Source organism: Varroa destructor, unplaced genomic scaffold (assembly GCF_002443255.2).
Source record: "Varroa destructor unplaced genomic scaffold, Vdes_3.0 BEIS01000004.1, whole genome shotgun sequence".
Taxonomy (NCBI): domain Eukaryota; kingdom Metazoa; phylum Arthropoda; class Arachnida; order Mesostigmata; family Varroidae; genus Varroa; species Varroa destructor.
The window spans coordinates 39,523,496-39,545,817 of record NW_019211457.1 but is presented as its reverse complement, the minus strand read 5'-3'; the positions used below and the strand labels follow the sequence as shown (position 1 = coordinate 39,545,817).

The window sequence follows — 22,322 nt, the reverse complement described above, 5'->3', positions numbered from 1 at the left end:
AGATGGCTGCTTTAAAGTATTTGGTACTCGCTTAAGAACGCTGGAGTCGTTGGTTCAAGATGATCAATATCTATATACATACATATTCACACACGTTTCGTATCAAATAGAAAATATCTATTTTTAAATTAAGACAATGTAACTAACCTAACCTACCGTACTGATATGTTATTAGACCTAACAATATGTACAAATAAGCTATGAAGAGCGCTGTAGAAGAGATCGTATATTATTAAAGCTTCTCGCCAAAGCTAGAATATTATATTTCGGCTATACAGTCTCATCGATACGATAATTCGATATATGGACAAATACATACATTTTTGCAGTTAAAAGGCGTGCGCAACTCTGTCGGTTTGTTCATCTCCGCCTAAACGTTACAACAAAATAATTAGCGGTCCCTATTTTCGACCGTTGACACAGCATCCCAGACAGTCGTATACTGTACAAACTCCATATTTCCTCATCTTGAACGAATATATGCTCATTTAATCAAGTCTGCTTTGGGAACCTTACATGCCTCTCACGTATTTCTGCTCTTCACATAAAGCTTTTTCAGTATTTTTTAGCGCAATATCTCCACACTTGAATATATCATGTATACACAATCCTGCCGCTATGCCCTCCAGTAATAACGTAATTCTGTTTTTAGTGCTACCCTAACAAAAGATATCCTTTCAGGCAATACGCTCAAACGGGGCTAAAGGCAATGTACCGAATACGAAGAAAACGTTTAGTAAGTAGTTCTATTGTGTTTATATCAACAAACATTTATCACACATCGACTATTTTACTGAGTTGAGTCATTCTCTCTATTATGATCATCTAAATTTTTTAACCTTTAGCTTAATTTTTAATAAATTTATAATTAAAAATGTGTTGAAAAAAATTATACAAATGCTGAATATGGCTGGTTAAGGCTGAATATGTCAAATTGTTTGAAAAATACAGCGAACCAAGATCGATCGAACTTGGTTTGACACGATTATTGCCTTTGGAGTGCATGGGTACGTGTTCATCAAAGGTAAGCTTTTGTTACTTCCTTCGCTCTATTCCGTGAGTACTGCAATCCGTTCATGATGCAGCGTCGCCTTTAGAGGTCCGTTCGCGTCTAGACAACACATTGAATGCCTACCTAACCTAGGGTGCCACAAACACGTTTTGGGTACCGTTGCATGAACGGCGGCGCTGCTTAATATGTTTGTGCATATTGCAGGTTTTTTTTCTTCTCAAACGTGTAACTTTCAATTACGACAAAGACTTACGATCTTTTCTAATTCTGCGACACTTTACTACTAATGTCCACGACAGAACAGCTTTTGTGCGACGCGTAGTCTTACACCTGAATGAAACTCTAGGTTATCCGTTGGACGCGTGATGGCCAATAATGGTATAGTTTGTATACATTACGACCAGGGAGAGTATTGGCACTCAAGCATAAAATATCGGTAAGTTGAGACAAATTCAATGCAACGGCATCTTTAAACTCAATTCAAGATTCATCTGGTTGGTGGTGCTCATCGCTTGTTTCGGTCGTATCGAAGTAACTTCTCTAATTTTCGTAGTAATAAGCCAAATATCGATAAGAAACGACAACTGTAATTAAAATAAACATATCCACCTTTAAGTTATACCAGTAGAATCAATTAGTGCATGTTATATCTTGCTCACTAAGGCAGAAACCGAAGCACTCTCTATGCACAGATAATTATAAAACATAATAAATATCGAATAGAAAAAGCTCTGTGTCCTGGTTAATTTCGATAGTAAACGAGAATCTAGCCTATTAAATAGTATACCGAATTTTGTCTTCCGTGAGGTTCCCTAATGGAATCAAATGTGTTTAGCACTTTTAGAGAGAGCTATAAAAGGTCCGTGATGCCCTTAGATGTTCGGTGTTTCACGCACGCCACACTAGGGAACAAGGTCAGCTTCTCAAACCTTAACAAGGTTCAGTATGTGATATGTCTTCAAACAAGCACTATTTAATAACTGCTCGCAATTGTGTCCTGGTTAGCTTTAAGGGTCACAGAACTCTCTGTTTCTGACCAAACTGTTCAAAATTCACGGCCGACACGAATTATTTTAGTTAATGAATAACGTAAGCTTTAAACATATGTGACAAACCTATCAGGAACACAATGTCACACTACTAGTCATACAATTAGGACGGCAGGGGCAAATGCTACAATTTATAGCTGCAGTTAATAGTTTTAACAATGCTTCCATGCAGTTTTTATACCTGTAAGTAGACAATAGTCGCAGCGTGATCGAACGGTGAAACGGATCGCTTCATCCAAAGCCGTGTCGGAAACTTCGGCGGAAACTAGCATCGATGCGCTAGTCATAAACAATCATTGCCTTATGATAAAATAAAGTCGTGATAAAAGTACTTTATTTTGGCCTGCTTCCACAGAGAAAAGGCCGAAGATGCTCACATGTGACTACAAACGCGGTACAAGTAGAAGCAACAGTATTCCAAAAAAAAAAACAGTCCTTTGCAATAGTCCGTTTTACTGTCGGTGTTAGTGACAGCTTCCACCATTAACTGATGATTTCCGTTATCCCTTTGCCCGTTGCCCTTGCCTTCCCGCTGCCGAACATTTTGGATAATTTAGTGTTGCAATTGCTGTCCGGTATATGCGTGGACGACCTGCGCGCAAAAAAATAAGGTAGCACTTAGTATCCGCCGTTTACTGCCCGGCGGCGGCGGCGGCCAGCGGCTGTATCTAACAGCAGCCAGATACGATATTATAAAGTAGCTCCAATTTAGGTAACAGTTTCGGTTTCGTATGATACGCTGACCGCTTGCTTGTTTCTTGGAACTCGATCGCTCGCTCGCTCGCTCGCTCGCTCGCTACTACGCTCACCCGGCCCCCACATGTGCGAGCCCTCGCCTTTTGCTCCATCACTTTCTGCTCCTGTGATTGATGGTGTTCTAGACGAGAATAAAAGATGTACTACCCTATCGCGCGCATTTCAACTGACGACTACTGCATTACCGGATCGTGGTTACGTCGTAGAAACCATTCGTCTGTAGTGACAGACACTAACGCGCCCAGTTGCGCGACCGTGGATACCACTGCTGTTTCTTCGATGCCAAAGGAAACAAGTGTATAAGGAAAACTAAAATCATCACCATCGACAGTACAAGACAGCGATTTACACGGTTCGGAGTCGTCGTCGTCGTCGTCGTCGTCATCATCATTGCGTTTATTGGCGACACGGCCATCATGACGCGCGCATTGGCGTAAGTGTACATCTCCCTGTCGTACGAACACACAGGTAAAATAAAGCGTCAAAAGTTAGTTTGTTTAGACGTGCCAGTACAGAAGACAGACGCGATGACCGAATCGATTGCATCTATAGAGACCTTAACAGAAACTCACGATTGTCTCTTTCATTCGTCAATAGAAAGTGTTCAATAGATTTTTGCGCTTCCCCGCCTTGTCACCCGACGAGCAACGGAATCTGCGAGGATTCATGCTGCCGTTACGCTCTATTTCTATATATTCTCTATATCTAAATCGCTATAACTAGATAGCAGGAAGGGATGATATGGACTTTAGTCAAAGTGCAGAATAATTGATATATTTGATCTTAGGTGGAAAGCGTTTTTCGTGTATAAAATTGTATGCGGTAAGTGGTTCCGGAAAATGGCTCAAGTGTACTGTGACAAGGACGTTTCTAACAAAAATTAAGTGCCGGTAACTAGCCTATTGTTCAAGTGCTAGACTTAATAATATATTAGTAATAATATTAGAAGTATTCTTAATCTTCAGCTAGTTCAGATTGACGTATCTATACACATATATTAAGCTAGCTGCTGTCGATAAAAGTAAGATGAAGCTCGGTAGCAACTTGTTTCCACGACTGTTCAAATCAGGGGGCCAATGCACGTCAGCATGTAACTTGGAAGCATCAATTTGTGTGACTGTGAAAAGTTATTAGTTCCTGTTACAGAAGTAGAAAATTGCCCGAATTCAAGAAACTTGCCGGTAGCTCACTATCCAATCCAGCCACTTACCAATATAAGCTGCCTGTATTAGTTTTCCTATTTATCCATGCCTATTTAAAGCACGATGATCTTCATTATGTTCAATAATTTATCAGTTAATTCAATAATTTTATGAATCGTAGAAAAAGATTAGGCATAGTAACTAATATAGCCTAAGCATTCGTTGTTAGGCTTTTTTTTTTTTGAACATAGACGATAAGCCATGCATAGATTTTACGCATACCCTATGATACAATTCCTGCTTGTCATTTGTAACTTCGTTTTCGAACATTATCTTTAATTACCTAAAAAACTAAAAACATAATTAACTAAAAAAAAAACAGTAACCGATTTTTCATTTTCTCACTCGGGCCGCCCCGTTGCCCATTGTGTCATAAAACTCCTTGAAGTTATGCAGGATCATATAGATTTTTCTTACCTACTCGCTACTCATGTTTCTACCAGCGCCCTCTATCTGTAAATAATATCAATTGTATCGTAGCTTATATACGAAATAGAGCGCGTTCCCTGTTTTCTAATGTACTTTTCAGCGTCGTTTAGCTTGACTGCTGTGCACTGTCTGATTGATCCTCGAACGTCAAGCAGCTCGTTCTTCACTAACGCAAACTAGATCGATTTTAGCGTTTACTGCTCCCCATCTTTTCGAAATTATCTAGCGTACTGTAATGTAATCTGTGTGCATGTGGTGTGGTCCAGCATGGATAGCTGTATGTTCGTCGGGCAGTAACAGGACGTCATAGCAGACCTCCCCAGAAAAAACACAGTAATATAACAAACTCATTGGTTAATATCCAGTGCGTCCTGGCACAGTCCCTGTATGGTATGTGTACCAAATAAACGAGACCAGGACACCGACAGCTATATTCTACCTGACCCTGGCTATCACGTCTTCCCTATAGTGACTTTGTTGGGCCAGCTAGATGATTCGTTGCTTGACGAAACTGTCCGTTGAAGAAAACTATAGAATTCTAGACAATTACCGACAACGAGGTGTCTGGCTACCATTGGCGTTGGAAAATATTAGACTGACGTAACTTTCAACCAGTCTGAAGAGACGAACGAACACGGGCGCAAGCCAATAAGTTCCGTCTCCAACTTTTTATACATGTCGCTTTCACACCCGGGAAATACATACGGTCAACAGTCGACGCAAATAGCTACGTCAAATGCTCGCAAATGTCTCGCAGCATTGAGCAAATCTGCCGCCTTCTGCTAAATAAGATAATAAAGAACTGACCGTATATATATACACATACGGTCGGTTTTATGTTATCTTTATATATATATATATATATAGTGTTTTTCTTCCGTAACTTATACACAGAATAATTGTGATCACAACTGTGTGCCATAACTGATGACACATCAGTTTGCTAGAATTGGCTTTTACTTTGTTACCATATGTTATTACTCCTCAACATAACAAATGGAATAATCATTTGTTCACTTTTCTATTCAGTAGTTCTGCCACAGGGTCTGATTCGTGATTATGTGACATGAACCGTCATATAGAATATTACTTATCGTAATATTAAAAAAAAAAACGTGAGCCTCAACTAAACACCCTTACACAGTTGACACAATGTACTGGAAACGTTTCTCAAGATCACTCAAAGTCCACAGTGACTGGGCAATCACAGAACTATCTTAGCGACCGTGTTGTGTAATACAAAGTACAGCAATCACTGAGAATCAGCGGATACCACAGTTTCACTGTTGCCGGAGCAAACAATTTACATCTGTCTAGGTCGAATCGAGCCTGATCAGACTCAATACTTGTCGCCCTATACAATGGCGGAGCGAGCTCGCTATCCAGTACCGAAGCAGTAATTCCCTGTGAAAATTATAATAAGGTTTCTATGCATATGCGATCAATATAGCGTTATCCTCAATAACTAATCCGCTCTTACTGTTATCCAACTCCGACAGGAAAACTATAACCCGCAATTTTTTTCTGATAATACTAGTGTGCAGTAAGCAAAGGGCGAAAAGACCGAGAATCATTTCTGCGTACCCTATCTATGATATTTGCTAGATCCTATTTGTCTTCTGCATTTTCATCGTTAGTATTTTTTCTTTTCGACTTAGCTGTTGGCAACAATGCTCACTTGATTTTGTGCTTGTTTTTTGTTTTTGTCATTTCACTTGAACAGGAAATCTCTTGTGTTTGCGGCCTTCATACTAGGAGGAGCAGTCCTCTCAACGTGGGCCGAGTTCGACACAAATATAATCGATGCCGCCTTCAATTCGGCTATAGAGAAAATTAACAAAAGGAAGGAAGAGGTCAGGGGCTTCGCCGCTCGAAGTATCGGAAGTAAGTGTTCTCTTTACATTCAAAATTGCCCCCCCCCCCCCTCTCATAGAGTGGGGCACCTCTACCAATATTGGTCGATGACGCTGCCGAAATATAAGAGTACGCGTATTCCGTAACGTATGACCATATCCAAGAAAAACAAGTTTACATATGACAAAGATCTGAGTTCATATCCGTTTACCGAAATCGTTTCGAAAAAAATCTAGAGTAAATATTAGCAAATGGCTTCAGGCTCGTTAATTGTTTTCATATCTTTGTCAGATAGCCCCGAAACTGTGGCTCAAATATTGGAGAGAGAACGTACTAAGGGATTATTACATTATAGGTATCTTAGTTGCCCCTAAATCATTGTGTTCACGTCTACTTTTGTACGTTCGCCTCACAGTAGAAACACTTCTATTGTCTGCGGTTGTAAGTTTCCTATCGTCAAAATGAAGGCTGCTTTGGCCTCACTTTAACCAGCCGACGCAGCATTGACAATTCTAAAAGGTCTAATATCGCCGTGGACCCGATGCTGAAGTTGCATTACTCCTACTGAAAGAGTTGGCACTAACTATGCTCCTATAGTAATTATAATCAGGTCTGCGTACGGACGAAGCTTTGCATGTTATCTCATTCTGCACTCGGAGCCCGATCGGCACGCTAGTCACATCGACTACTATCTCGTGCGTAGGTTGTATGCGCTCGGACTATAGTTTTGCTAGAAATCAGATAGCTGCCCAATTCGAACGCAGTAAACATTTAACGGTCTGACACCTTTCGCACGCTCCTTGGCCATGAAGCTCGTTTGTGTGTTTGCTTGCCCCCTTCTATACAGCGCATAAGAACCATCGTTGTTGATTCTCTTCTTTTATCCATCACTAGGTAAATAAATAGGTAAGCGTAGGGAAAGCTGCGTGTAGTAGTAAGTGACCTCAAATCCAAAGTCGGTCCCGTCCTTATCGTGCTCCAGCTAAAGGGTCGCAAGAGTATGTTTCTTCAGATCGTTGACGAGGGATCGTTTCGCTGCTTGTTATCTTCGCCAGCGGTAAGCAACTATCTACCAAAGTGATCTCTTTCTCCTCCACACAAAAGTTGACTCTGTAGAGGTTGCCCGTTACTACTGCTGCTGCTGCTGCTGTTGCAACTGCCAGCCATGGGCTTTTGACCACTGCCGTTCTCGAAGTGGGCACCGGTTTGGCTCCCCACAGCTCCTGTCTGTACAGGCAGTCTGTAATGCTGTTGTCTGCACGATTTACGAGTCGTTGCTGCGTCTCCTTGCCGCCCTTGCATTTTTAGCTACTGCTTCGGTCTGCCAGTGAGTGGAACAGCCGAATCTGCAGGCAGCAATTGAAGATGATTCTGTTAGTATGAAACAGAGGGAATAGGGTGGCTGTAGACAGGGCAGGCAATTGTGCACTGGTTCATAGCGAACTTTGTCTTCCCAGTTCTTTTACTTGCATGTTCCTCTTTTTCTTCCTAGTCAAGCCGAAGGCCAGGATGGGAGAGCGGGCGGCTGGTCGGCCGGTTTCTCAACATTACAGTCCAAAACAGAGTTCGTGGTGCAGAGCGTAAGTCGACAGAGTAGCGAGCGTAGATGCTGCTGCTGCCGTTGTTATCTGACAGTAGCAGCAACAACGACAACGACTCCGCCAGTGAGTCGCAGCAGGGATGATGTTGAAGAGCGTGAGGAAACCCGACAGCAGCAAGCCGGTTTCCCGTTGGGCGACAGGTCTGTAGGGCGGGCCGTCTTGCTAACTCTCATCAGGGACTTCGCAGACACGACAGCGATGGCGACGACGGGTGCGCGAAGCGAAGGTTCTCGTTGGCGACTTGGCCGCTAGCCAGACGCGCCGCAGGAGTCCCATCCGTCTCCCAAGTAGTGGGGAAGACGTGAGAGACAGCAATGCAGCGAGTAGTGGAGGACGGCATTTGCAGAAGCGGCGGCGATGGCAGCTAGCGGTAAGGCAGTGGAAACTGCCTTGGTCATAACAGGAAACCTCTGCTGCCGCAGCCGCTCCCAACGCCATCGCTCCTAGCACCAGCAGTAGCGTGGGGTTGGCATCGAAGCGAGTTGTGGCTTTCAACTTTTGCTTTCTTTCGCCGCCCAGAGATGTGTCTTTGGGAACGGAAAAGAGTCACACATACACACAGGGTAAGATTCGTATATACAGACTCGGATGTCTTATACAGATTGACTACTTTGAGTCGAGGGTCGAGACGTCAAGGCAGTTGTGGTCGCAAAGCAACCGACGTCCATAACGGACTGGCTACATTGCTGAGCGTGGGCCAACTGCTACTAGAAGGACAGCAGGAACTGGCCAGGGTGGCAGGTCGTCGCTGAGAGAGGCAGATTCAGAAGGAGGCCAGATCATATATCTCAAATATGACGTTTTTTGCTCGGTCTTACCCCGTCCATAGCCGCGAAAGTACAACCGAGGGCAAGGACCTTCTTCATGATCATCACTCTTCGCCCGAGAATCGTCTGACAACTGCCGTCTCACAATTCCGCTTTTCACTTCTCGTTGTTTCTTTAGCAGTCGACAGTGAGTGACTGTTGATGAGCGCTTGCAGTGAAATGCTGCTCTCATCGCTTAGGGTAGTTGCACAGAAGAAGGCAGCGCAGCACCAGCGACAGTAGCAAGCTCACGTATTTTTTAGACTACTTTCATCGTCGACGATGACGACATCTTTCCCTCTTAATCCTTCTTTGCTTCTTGAGACAATTTCCCTTCTTCTACAAAGATAGATAGATAGATAGATACCGGCCGAAAATGTATGCTAGAGTTGCTTAGCTTCACCATTCTGAACAGCCTCTATCTCGTCGTTTCGCACTCGGTATAGAACTCTGTGTAACTTTGCATTACCCTTCTCTATACGCCAGTGCAGTGGTTCGCTACTCCCAGACATTGTAAGCGACGTCACAGAGCAGCCCATTGACAACGCCACGCATTGTCAGCGACGACAGGGGGAGGCTGCATCGTTGCCGCTGCCTACGGTGATGTTGACGGCTTTGCCTTGCTCGGGCGGATGTGCTAAGCTCCGTTGTCATCGGAGTAGCTTCCTTCTGCGGGCTGTTCCGAAGAGTCCGATTATTTTCCAGAACGTTACGCGTTTTACTCGTAATAATCGGAGTGTAGACCGGCCTATAACTTACGGTTGCATTGTTTCTCTCATCTAGTCCCCCATAGAGACTAGCGATAAGATAAAATCAGTGAAAACAGGACGATTGATGAATTTGGAGCAAAAGCGTACCAATCGGCCAATACTATACGGCTATACTATAAGTACACGTCTTCATGGGGAGAATGAACGTAGCAATCACACGATCAGTGATCTTATCCACAAACGGTATATTTCAGATATTGTAGCAACTAGTACGTACTAATAGTATTGGTTTTACCGAAATAACTTACTTTATTCCACCCATACTATGAAATGATGACGATGGTGACTTGTTCAGCTATTATTGTAATTTAAGTTACAATATGGAACAGTTAGCAAGGACCTTCTATGCTACAACCTACGAATAGCGCATTATGTGGACTTGGTTATGCCTCGGACAAATTTCAAACTTGGATTCAATCATTTCTCATTGCCTTACACTACTTGCGATTCATAGGGCAAATTTTACGTAATGCCCTCAATTATGTCTGAGTGCAGATAGGACGTAATACTTTTTAACGACGCCCTATCAATATAGACATTCATAAAAAAAAACCCTACAGGTACAATTGTTTTTCTATTCCAACGCGTTTCGTGTAATCAGATACAATTCTCTATAAAACATAGGTTCCAGAAGCAATAAGTTTTAATTAAACATACAAAGATGTCTTATCTTGCCAACACATAGAATAATAGAAAAAAATTTTCCATTAATCATCTCGTTCATCGTCCATCGTCAAGCTAAGCTGAGCTGCTAAAAAAAAAAAAAAGATTAAATTTAAAAATGAGAAAAATAAAAAACTGCCGATTTCGAATAACCGATTGACTTGCAATACGCGTTTAATTAGATAAATTATTTTCGGAGTCTTGCTCGGACTCAAACGATATAGCCAAAATTTCAAATATTAGAGTGATTTCTATGTGAAATTTACAGGTGTGTAGTATAGTGCCAACTTTAGTGACGTCCTCTGTTTAGCTGAACTTCTTCATATTATAAAGACAGGGGCTTCTTTAATTGTGTCTATTCAGATCGTCACCAGCCAGGTAAATAACTGTGCAGTGATCAGAGGTGCGACCTCGCGCTCAGACTCTTTGGTTCGTGGTAGTCGAACGTGTCGGCAATGGGCAACAGATGGAGACGCTTGTCCACCGTATGCGACCTACTTTGGCCTCAATTCATTCCCCTGTTTATTATAATATACTTTAATACTGTTGTTTTGTTAGATTCAGATCAATTCAGTCTGGTATAGGTGATATTATGGCCCAACGTGGCTACCGACCGAGACACAGTGATATTTCCGTTTACGTAATGCTTGAATTATCTTTATCCGGAAAAGATACAACAGGAAAAAAATACACGATACAGTAGGTTATTATAGCAAAGCTTTCAAATTGGATACGTTCTAAGCGTTGAAGGTCTTTTAGATCAATAACACCTCCATACGGTTTCAAAAAAAAAAGCAGCATGTCCAGCATTTTGTATTTTGCCCTTGGTGTAATCATTTATACGAATAGAAATGTCGTTAGAACACTGAAATATGCTAACGTTAGACGGTTCTCCAATGGAACTATTTGGGCTTTTAACGGGCGCACGATGTTTCGAAACGATGGCAAGTTCAAATTTGGCCTGATAAAGTTGAACTTTGAATGTAACGAAATTCCGGCGGTGCGTATTAAAACTTCGGCCCTTGTAGAAGCACATGTTGAATGCTTTTTATTTTAGAAAACACCACAGCACAGCATAAATTATATTTTGAAAATAAAATATTAAAACGAAATCAAAAAAAAATATTTTGACGGCGATAAACATTCGAATATTTTTACCGGTAGATTAGTAAACAATATGGGAAGATAGTAGATTCACGGTTTTAGGTAGAAACGATACATGTTCACCATTTTGATACTGGGTAGTAGGTAGGGTGATGGAACAATTATTAACGGAATCGCTACTTATATCCATTGTCGCTATTCGATAAATTCAACTCACTATGAATTTCTCTATAGAATAACTGCAGAGTTAGATTAAGCCAAGCTAACTATAACATAGGTAGTTTCGAGAAGATTCGGTAGTAACTTAGTTGAGTGGGTACGGTATTCCACAAATGAGGGTAAACGATCATTGCCTTATGTTCTTTATTATATATAACAAATTATAATCTTAGAATACCAATGGACGGTCGACTTTTCCCGGTATGAACACCGAGCTAAACCAGAACCATTGCTACGAAATGTTGTGTTTGTAAATAGAACTTGAATAGAGTTCCAAACGTTATCATGTCAGACAAAATTTACAAGCCAAATCAGTACGCCTGCAGATCATGAACCTGCAGAACAACTGCTTAATTAACAATTATGCCCAAATTTCCAGAGTGCCTTGCGACGTCTCTGAAATGCCCCTTTGCCAACGGTCAGCACTTTCAATCTCGCCCATCGACGCGCCAGTCTAGAGAAATTGCGGATAATGCCCGTATCTTCGAAGAGGCAACAAAAGCACTTGCCTTTCGGTGAGATGATTTTAGATTGATCATTAAAAACACGCGTAATGCCACCCCTGCCGAGGTGGAAGATCTGACTGAGACGTCATAAAGATCATAAGAAAAAGTTGTAGGTGGTGTTTCGTTTTGCTACTATGCGTTGCTCTGTTAATCGTTAACCATCGTTCGCATGATATGAACTCCACCCGCACCCCAGTATTCGATGGCCACGACACGTGGAGCAATAGGAGCAACTACGTAACTTAACTACTTTAACTACTGACAATAACTAAACCAATAAAATCGGCTTGTACGTTTTTTAAACCAATATTTGTTCATCTGAACGTTTCACCCTTCAATGTTTCGCTTCTTCGTTGTCTTCTATCTTTTTTCATCACTTCCGTGTAAAAAGACCAACCATTTAAGTGGTAAGTATAATGCAATCAGAGATCATTTCAGTGTCTCTACTCAGACACAGTGCTTCGTGTGCTTCCCGTGAACGATTTATATAGGGATATGTTTTATCTGGATAGAGATGTCAGAAATTTTTAAACACCCTATTTGTGACGGAATCAGCTGGTACTTACAAAATTTCATAAGGTTTCAGCGATACTGAATTCGATCTGAGATTATTTGCTAGACTGAAAAATATATTTTCTTCAATAGTCCACATATTACATGCATGCTTAGCTTCATTTTCCGGGTCCTATCTTAATGATAATTGTTGGTGGCATATCCTATCGCTTGCTTCGGGTTCTTCCGGTCCGTCTATCTATTTTTTTGTCCTGCGTCTCCAATCGTCATCGTTAATCCTGAAGTACTAGTAAACACAGCATTGTGATCAGGGACGCGCCTTTAAGCGCCGCCGTGGCACAACGGGCCACTTATGACGAGATCATACAATTCAACGCCATCAACTTGGATAACACCGCGCTATCCCAGGTTACTCAACGGTGTCGGGGGCGCCGACGTACTCAGTGCAATCCCCGCCTCCCGTGGCGAACTGGCGATGGCCGATGTAATAACCTGCGAAATCCCCACTGGGGTCGTTCTAACTTCTGCATGACACGACTTTTACCGCCGGCTTATGAGAATGGCATCGATGAGCCTCGCGGTGGACGGTATAATTCACGTCTGCCAAATGCTCGTGTCATATCACGGCTCGTTAATATGCAGCGTAATGTATCATCGCCCGGCTATACGCACATGTTGATGCAGGTTGGACAGTTCATCGATCATGACACAGCGCTCGCACCAATGGAAGAAGATCCGGGAGAGATTATCAACCTCGGAAGTACGTCGGATTTATCATCTATTTTGTTTTCGTTATACATGCTGTATTTATTTACCCACAGTTGGTTGACTCGTTCACTCCTAAGCTTGTTTCTTACGTCACGTCTTCACACAAGTATTTAACTCACCAAATATTTAAAAAATGACTTAAATGTTTCCTGAAAAGACATAGGTTCATAACTGCCATGAGTACTAGAGTACATGTTTATATTCCATTAATACAATCGCGTTGATTCTCAGCTTCTGCTCCTATTTGTTTGGTTCGACGCATCTTCCCAGATCCCAACAACCCGATCGACTGCTGCAGCGAAGACCGTCGTAATGGAGAGGAGTGCTTCTCGTTCGAGATTCCCCAGAACGATGCATTCTTCGGCGCCACCGGTCGAACGTGTAACAATATGCCTCGTAGTGCACCCTGTTCTACCTGTAAACTTGGCCATCGTGAACAGCAGGATGCTCTTACGTCCTACATTGATGCTTCCCAAATTTACGGTAGTTCGGATGACGACAATAATCGCCTCCGTGCTAAGGTCAAAGGCCTCCTTAAATACCAGGTGAGACTAGCTATGACATTACACTGTATCTAATAAAGGTTACTAGATATGTGTACTGTGATATGATAGGTGTGCACAATTTGCACACCGTTCGCCGAGCGTAGATGTGGCCTACAGAACCGAGGATTAAATACTAATTTACAAATGCTGTCGTCACCATTGTCACAGGTTGTCAATAACCGTCAAATGCTGCCACGCTCGTTTCATCCCGATGACGACCGTTGTTCGATTCCATCGGCAGGACAGTTCTGCTTCCGAGCCGGGGACGAGAGAGTCAATGAGCAACCCGGCCTTACGGCACTGCACCTCATTTGGCTACGCCAGCACAATCTCGTCGCCCAGAAACTTAACGAAGTGAATCCACATTGGGACGACGAGCGTCTATTCCAGGAAGCTCGGAGGATTATTACTGCCCAATGGCAACATATTGTCTATCACGAATGGCTACCCATCGTGCTGGGTAAGTGTGCTACAAGCTGTCTATTAACCGAACAGAACATCAGGATTGTAAGCTTATTTACAATTACAGTACAGTATAGACGTATCTATAGGCGGTTTTGATAATCGCTCGTTTAAGCCCAGTATACTGATCAGAAAGAGACTTTTTAAAATCGATGTTCAATGTCGCCATTGTTATCGCCAAGCTTGACAGATCGGGTAAACCACGTTTTAAACGCCGATTTTTTTTGCAGTTGACGTGTCTTAACCGTTTGTCATAGTTTGTAGGACTCTTTCTGGATAATATAAATATATATATATATATATAAGACAGAAAAATAGCTTTTATTTGCTTGTTTATGTTCACTTGATAGTTTAGCGTAAACTTTTTTCTCATAAATCATCTTAAAACATAGAACAAACTGCAAGTGGGTATTTGATGTCAGTTTTCGAGTCTGAAAAATTAGGCTTAGTGAAATTAAGATGTATTGTAAGATGTAGTAAGATGTATCAGGACAGCTACATGTAATATTAGGTTAAATGACAACGCACTAGCCAATAAAATACGTCGTATAGGATGTAAATTGACAAAGTCTAGCTTTTTCTCCGATAGGACCTCAGTTCCTTCGATCATTCAATATCCAGACTCAGTCACAGGGTTACACGAACTACGACCCTACCGTCGACGCTACGATTATCAACGAATTTGCTGCGGCCGCCTTCCGCTTCGGTCACAGCCTTATTGACGGTACCTTCCACCTGATAAACAACCAGGGACGCGTCGGAGCCATTCAGCTTCAGGACTTCTTTTTCTTCCCTTTCCCGTTCTACGAGTACGTATGGGTGAAACGACGAGCTCCCTTTGTTCTTACATACAGACTGGACAGAGTTAGTACAGACAGAAGAAGGTGTCTCCAAAAAGTCGGAGCAGAAATTTTATTGTAAAAATATGCCTAGATTCCAAGCGTCTCAGTATTTGCTTTTGAACAGAAAAAAATACGTGCCATATTTAACACAAGAAGTATAATACGCATTTATAATAATATTATTACCTATTGAGAATAGAAGGTGATATTTCTATTAACTATAGTAATAGGCAGGATAATAGTGAGAAGAGAATATTTCTATCTATGTATATTTGTTTCCCCACACTAAAGAAGAAGTAGCGTGTTTGGTTGAAATATTGAAATCATCAAATATTCTTGTCGGCTACGGCTGTATTATCATATGTATGCTGCGAACATTGGCGAGAACGGACAATTATACAGTTTACAAAGTAACGATGACCTTTTTCATACCCATTGGTGTGTCAGGGGTCAACTTGATCCTGTGCTCCGAGGATTGTTCCGACAGCCAGGACAGCAGTTCGATCGTTTCGTCACCGACGATGTCACGAACCATTTGTATCGGCTACGAAATGATTCTTACGGTCTTGACCTTATTGCAATGAATATTCAACGAGGCCGCGACCACGGCATTCGGCCATACGTCGATTATGTACGCTACTGCACCGGCAGGGTTTGTAACTTGAACTTAATTCGCAATACGGCGGCCGATGCATGGGACAGTATGTATAATTTTAAAACTACGCAGCTTACTCTGGCTAGTTAATCGTAACGTTAACCCAATGGACATCTTTACCTACAGGAAATTCGTACATGGCATGACTTGCTGTATCTGATGCCACAAGATGCGGTCCAACAAATCTCGCAAGCGTACGCACGTGTCGAAGATGTCGACCTTTTTCCTGCTGGTGTATCCGAGTTTTCGGTCGAAGGCGGTGTCCTCGGTCCGACCTTCGCCTGTATTCAAGCGAATCAGTTCATGCGAGCTAAATTTGGCGACAGATTCTATTACGAACACGGTAACCAGGCTGGATCATTTACGCCTCAACAGCTTCAGGAGATTCGCAAGATCTCGTTGGCTAAGATTATCTGTGACAACTCGGACGGCATCCAAGAGTTGCCGCCCAACGTATTTCGCCATGAATCGTTGTAAGTAGAGCAGAAACCGTCTGGAGTAGCAGTCTTTATATTATCGCTAATCTAACCTTTCACTAGTATTGGAGTTTAATTAATAATTACGATGTGGGCTATAACGTTTAAGCTTCCGAGTGCGTTCGAATCATCGTGGACGCAGTCGGAAATTTAATAGCATATATTATATTTAATGGTAATGACTCAGACCCACGACCAATACGACAAATAGTTCATTACAATATTGTTATGTATTCATTGATCGCAGGAACAATCCGACGACGGCGTGTACCGAGATTGATAGAAGTAACATTCGTGCCTGGGCTGAGCAGTAACCACCCTGATCGATATTCTAGTCATAGCGCCAATTGATTCATATATAAATAAAAAAAAAATAATGGGTGACAGAACAGCATCCTGCTTTGCCTTCATCCTTCAGGGTCTTTTTACCTATTTCTGGTGAGCAACTGTGTAACACATCGCCTTTACGGTAACATATGAGAAGTTCTTTTTTATATTATAAGTTTGCCCTCAAAAATCAGATAGGATACAGCATGACTAGTGACAATAATCAGGATGACCTGAATAATAAACTAGACAGACTGAGTCAGCATATTGCCCTATTCCTTCATATTTATACTGTAGATAGTGTTGTTACAAGTATACTGTTTGCTTGTATATCTCTGTTTATTCATATGTGTGTTTGGTATAATGTGTTTTGTTGTTGTTGTTGTTAAGTATCACGGGACACGCGGTTCGTGTTTCTAACTAACAATGTAAAGGGTAAATGAACACTAGGCATTAGATATTGCCGTATGCGGACATACGCGCGACTATACGTTGAATGAATACAGCTGGAGAGCACATATCTCATCGGTTATTAAGGAAGAACTGCAAACCAAGCTCAAATAAGATTTGGTCGAAAATATAAACAAATAAAACTTTTTTTGACACAAATTTTTTCTACTGATTTTTTTTACTGGCGGTCTATAACTGCGAAGCTAGGGTTTCGGAGTCCTTTGATGGTATCTGTACCCAACGTATCGTTCAGCTTTGACCAATATCGGTACATGCAACAGCTCTCGCGCGAATAGAAGATAGCTATGTTAAATAAGTATCAAACCTGTAACGTACGATCGCTAGCGATAAACTAGCATAGGTGGCCTAATGGAGAGATACTTGTTCATCAAAAAAGTTGCACTACATTCATACGCGTGCAGAAACAGGCCTCCGCATCTCATTCGCCCAGGCAAAACTTGGATCCCTATCCTAGATATGAAAGCGCGTGTGGATATTAGCTATTTGATTACACCTCATAAGTAAAAACGAGGTATCTCATTGAGTGAGTCTCATTGGCGGGTCGCTGATGCTGCGTTACGAAATGACATTTGATAATGTCGCGGTATGACGAACCATTATTATCAGTGAGTCACAAACCTCGCCTGGTCTTCGATTATCACGTGGAAGGTAATCTTCGATCCGTACACCTCTTTTGACCCATACTCGAAGGTCAGCTCATCGAACCTTATTTTTGAAACGCAGTGTAGCTAAATCTTAAGGTTCTAGAAACTTCTCACTGGTAACTTACATGACAAAGAGGGCCACTGTTCTCTCGCCACGAAGAAATGCCTATCAAGTTTCTTCTCATTAACCATTCAACTGGTCCTATGCCTTTATAAAAACTGAATTTCGTTGAGAACAGTGTGCCCAGGTTTATATGTAAACGAAGCTTAAAAATAAAGTATGTGTAAGCGTCTAAGAGCAAGGAAGTGTATTTATCGAATTAGGGCTTATTCAAGAGATAGCTACAGATCGACAATAACACTTCAACGCTATCGGACGCTATAGCACAAAAAAATAAATAGGTGTTTTTAAACAAACGATATATCACTTTTGCGACCTCTTAATCTCCATCGTAAGGTCACCAACGAATCCTTAACCTAGGCAGTTAGCAAAGAAAAGTCGCGTAAAGCTTGACCTTGTTTCTACGGCCCGTATTCCTTGCACTTCTCTATCACGTACTTGCCGCGAGCGTAACGTAATGCGATCCTTCAGTACTCTTGGCGCAACATCCTCTAATTTTTCTTCGTCATAATGATAAGAATACATTTTTTCCGGTTTTGTTCATCCTAGCGTCGCAGCGATTCAACTTTGATCTGGATCGTAGCGTTTCTTTCCGACGTCGTCTGTTGTGTAGATGGCTTTTTTTACATCCGGCAAGGCCTAGGACACACAAGGCCATAGGATCTTTACACCTTCTCCTCGGCGTTAATACCTACGCCAATGATGTATACATGTACATAGATGAAAATATTCAGCTTTGCTGAATCGCTTCGAAGTCAACAAAGGTGGCCTGGCCAGTTAGGAAAATGGCTACTGAATAGGTTTCTTCTACAGGCGTATTACTAAGTAGCATCTATTTTAAGAGATAAGCGAAGAAAGTTAAAAATAACGAGTCGCATCTCGTGAATGGATATAGCCATTGTATACTTTCGAAACTTATCATCACGTTTAGGGGATCGTTTTCGTAGTGCAACTTCGCTTGTAACACAAATTAGCCTATAAGTATTATATAAATATATGGAGATATAAAAATATAGAGCGCTTTATAGAAGCCTTCGTTTTGTGTATAGTTTTCAAAAATTACAGCACGTGGACCTGTAGTTTCGTGCCTGTGTCCTATTTCATTCTTTTTACTAATATCGAAATGCAACAACATTGCATTGTACAAAGATGCATCCGCAACGTACGGCGATTAACTGAAAAAAGCACTATAATAATGTGTGTTTAAGGTTCAATTATATTCCGGAAAGAATATTAATTTACCATCTAATAATTCATGCTTTTCCCCTTTTGTTACCTATATGTACGCTGTAAATCAGAGAACTTCTCACCGAATGTGATACGTAGAGAAGGCAGCACGAGGAAAACTTCAAGGATATAGATACGTTGTTGTCAAAGCGCTCAACAACTTACCTCATAGAGACCCCAAATCTGAAACGTCGTATACCGGTTATTATAGTGCTGCAGATAATAATCATTCCATTAACTATAGGCCGTGTAGTACGTTAGTATGTCTATATTTATAGAAGCACATTAAATAAAAACGTTATGCAACGGATTATCAAAGACCCTTGTACCAGTTTGTACATCTGTGTTTGAACGGATTTCTAAAAACGATGTACGAAAAGCACTTGAGTGCCTGAGTCTAGGCAAACGAGCTGCGTTTGAACACCGACATCCTATCTATACGACACCATTTAGTTGACAGGGGCATTGATCTCTCTGTGGCCAGTTGCTGGCATGCCTTCACGCAATAGAGTCTTTTTATTATTTGAATCGGGCACCTGTGACTGATAATTGGATAACATGCAAGCAAACAAATCATCTGAATACGAGTCGACGAAAGTACTCGGAGCGGTCTGTTACAATTCGTTCTACCGCCACGGTAATCCTTTTTCGGGAGAGTGATGAAAACATTTTCGAAATAATGCGCCTCATTTTCAGGCGACTTTCGTCGTTCATTATTCAGTCATGTTCCAGTCTTCGCAGATCACCCCTAATTAGCGTATCGAACGTCCTGCGATCCCAGTTCTTGCCTGATCGAGTCTATATTCTTGAAAGCCGATGTAATAAGAGTCTGTGAATCGATTACTTTGTCATCGGAACAATCCTATTTCTATTTTGATAGGCCATCTCTGTGTTTCGAGTGTACGTCCGGTACGTCCGGCATCATACAGATGGCTGGCTGCCCCTCAGAACGAAACGTACTGTATTGATGCCCTGTGGGTTCGAATCTAGACCACAACAATCCCTATGATTAGCAGACGGATACGCTACCCACTAAGCCATCACCATGGGTAACAGATCGTCAGCCTAGGGGGAAACGAATGCTGCACGCCGCAGCGTGATTCTTGTTGTATTGCCCAGTACTATATATTATCAAGGGGGCGCCGCGTTGTGCGATGTACTTATCCTAAAAATCTAATTAGTTTTTTTAAAAATCACGCTTTACAAGGAGTCTTTTTTGGGAATGCATTTTAGTTAATTCTTGGACGAGTATCAGAGCATCAATTTTAAGGCTAGGTATAGTGCTATCTCATAACGGAACGAGCAGTAATCGTTATACTAATAGTAGGTAGATTTACGTTGTGAGTCACGCCAGATCTTTAATTAAGATTTGATTAAAGTCGTTCGTATTGATCAATTGTTATCCATTATTGGTTCTGCATTTCGCTTCGAAATGACTGGACCGTCAGGAAGCGCTAAAAAGACCCATTAACAAACTTATCCGATCTTCATCAGCTATAAGGCTGCGTTTATGGCTCCCCTGCAGCAACCCGCGCCTCTGTTCTTGATGTGCCATTATACGATCGGCATCACAGGCAGCCGAGTCAAACAGTGTGACCGTTTACCGCAATTCTGAAACAGATGACGTATCGTCAATTGCGTCGAAATGATGGCCTACGTGGCTACGGGGATGCATCCCCAAAGGCGAGTCGCTCACAACTTTTGGTACACTAGCGCTACCAACCGATAGAGAGCGCTACAGGGTGTCGCCGTATACTAGTTAATATATGAATTACTTCCCGCCAATAGGGAAATTCAACGCAAGGGATCAAGACTTGCTGGCCGGCAACGTGCGTACGAAAATTGAAATTAACTGATCAACCAACCGAATGACACGGCTCGGGACGCATCACACGTGATATAGTTTCAGTCAGTGAAAGAAAGCTTCAATGATCAAGTATTCGTCAGAGATGATCTAAAAGTTTCGGACAACAACTTTGTGCTGGCCTAAGTTATGCGGAGCTCAGGAAAGCTACACGACAGTTAGACTGCATCGCCAGACAGGGGTTGGCTACGAACTTTTATTCGGGAAGATGCCTGTAGAAAAAATCGGATATCAGAAACATCTGGCACAGGATTCAACCGTGCATCATTTTCTCTAAATAGCACACAGCGAAGACCGTTCTACGGGCCAGTGAAATCAATTAGTTATCCAGTTGGCTTCTTACTAGCTTCCGTTCAATATTGCCTGCTCAACAGAAACCCGAGTTCGAATCGCCGACCTCTATTTAGCCATGCACTTATTTAGCCATGTTCAAGAGTTTCCTTTGCTGTAGGCGAGCCTTAGATGTCACCTTGTCGTTGTGCAAAATTAAAATTTGTACTTACTGTGCTGTATAATAAACATGTTTGTTTAAGTAAACAAACAAATTTATAAAGGGATACACGTAAGCAACATGGCTTGATCTCCTCAAATAACGTACAAATCTTGCTTCGAATAAATAAGTATCTTCTTAATCAATCCCATGTCATGTCTTCCATTTCGTCGATTATCTCTCATATATATTGTCCTCGTGATGTACCACAATGGGTAACGTGTTTGTTTGTTAAACTTAAAAACAACGGGCGGTCTAAATCGGAGCATGCATACGCTTCGTTTCGTGCTGAGGAGCCGGCTCTCTGAAGTGATGCTTAATGGCCCAAGTGCCGGATGTCAGATATGTAAAATTAACCAAATTTCAGAACAAAAAAACATTTGCCAAACCCAAATACATTTCTTCTATGTTATACGACTTCAAAGACGTGTGCTCGACTTGGACTTTGGAAGGTTACACAGTCCTATAGAGGACTAAGCCAAGTTGCATGTTTGCGCAAGCATTTTATGAAAAGTTGGGTTCTAGGGTACGTAAGTTCTGTGCAGTGTCCGTGTAGCTGTTTGGGCGATTAAACTTCTGTCCAAAGGGGGTTGGTTCAATGGTACGAGCCCCACCCACATGGTCAATGTGATTAGATAAACAAATAGACAAAATTTTAGTTGTAACAATAATCGATCGGTTGCATACTGCAGCAAAGCTGCAAAAAAGGCAAAGAAAGAGTCGGTTGCTAATTTTCCTTGCCATTTTTCATGTAGAAAGAAGCAAATAACTTTTTAGGAAACGTTCTCGGCCAGCCCGCTAAACTTTGGTTAGTCTCGTTTAGGTCTGCATAACCTTTCTACAACCGTTTTTACCTACAGAAGACACATACTTTATTGTACATGTATCCTAGTACGCCTATCGAACTCACTCTTAATTAAGGTCTTTATGGTTGACTAAAGTGGCT

The 22,322-nt window shown here is 41.8% G+C and overlaps 2 protein-coding genes across 9 annotated transcripts in view; one reads left to right on the top strand and one right to left on the bottom strand.

Moving 5' to 3' along the window:
• The window catches only part of LOC147756188 (uncharacterized), a 38,830-nt gene extending 36,026 nt beyond the window's left edge, over positions 1-2,804 (bottom strand). For 4 of the 5 annotated variants that reach the window (XM_086987744.1, XM_086987745.1, XM_086987746.1 and 1 more), the window contains exon 1: positions 2,243-2,804. The gene's annotated coding sequence lies outside the window, so the exon portion shown is untranslated. Of the gene's footprint in view, positions 1-1,799; positions 2,218-2,242 lie in introns of those variants that run through there. The other variant, XM_086987747.1, reaches the window with a different exon arrangement.
• Positions 2,805-2,983: 179 nt separating this feature from the next.
• Positions 2,984-16,824, top strand: LOC111249863 (immunomodulatory peroxidase-like). Of its 4 annotated transcripts, none has more exons than XM_022804292.2 (10): positions 2,984-3,250; positions 6,172-6,332; positions 11,845-11,980; positions 12,769-13,244; positions 13,523-13,797; positions 13,966-14,257; positions 14,849-15,068; positions 15,549-15,753; positions 15,883-16,229; positions 16,480-16,824. In XM_022804292.2, the coding sequence occupies exons 1-10, from the start codon at positions 3,234-3,236 to the stop codon at positions 16,544-16,546; spliced, it is 2,196 nt and encodes a 731-aa protein (XP_022660027.1). In that variant the 5' UTR covers positions 2,984-3,233; the 3' UTR covers positions 16,547-16,824. The 4 variants fall into 4 exon arrangements, with proteins under 4 accessions (XP_022660027.1, XP_022660029.1, XP_022660030.1 ...); XM_022804294.2 differs by having other exon boundaries at positions 2,985-3,250; positions 12,784-13,244; XM_022804295.2 differs by having other exon boundaries at positions 2,986-3,250; positions 12,796-13,244.
• The last annotated feature ends 5,498 nt before the right edge of the window (positions 16,825-22,322 follow it).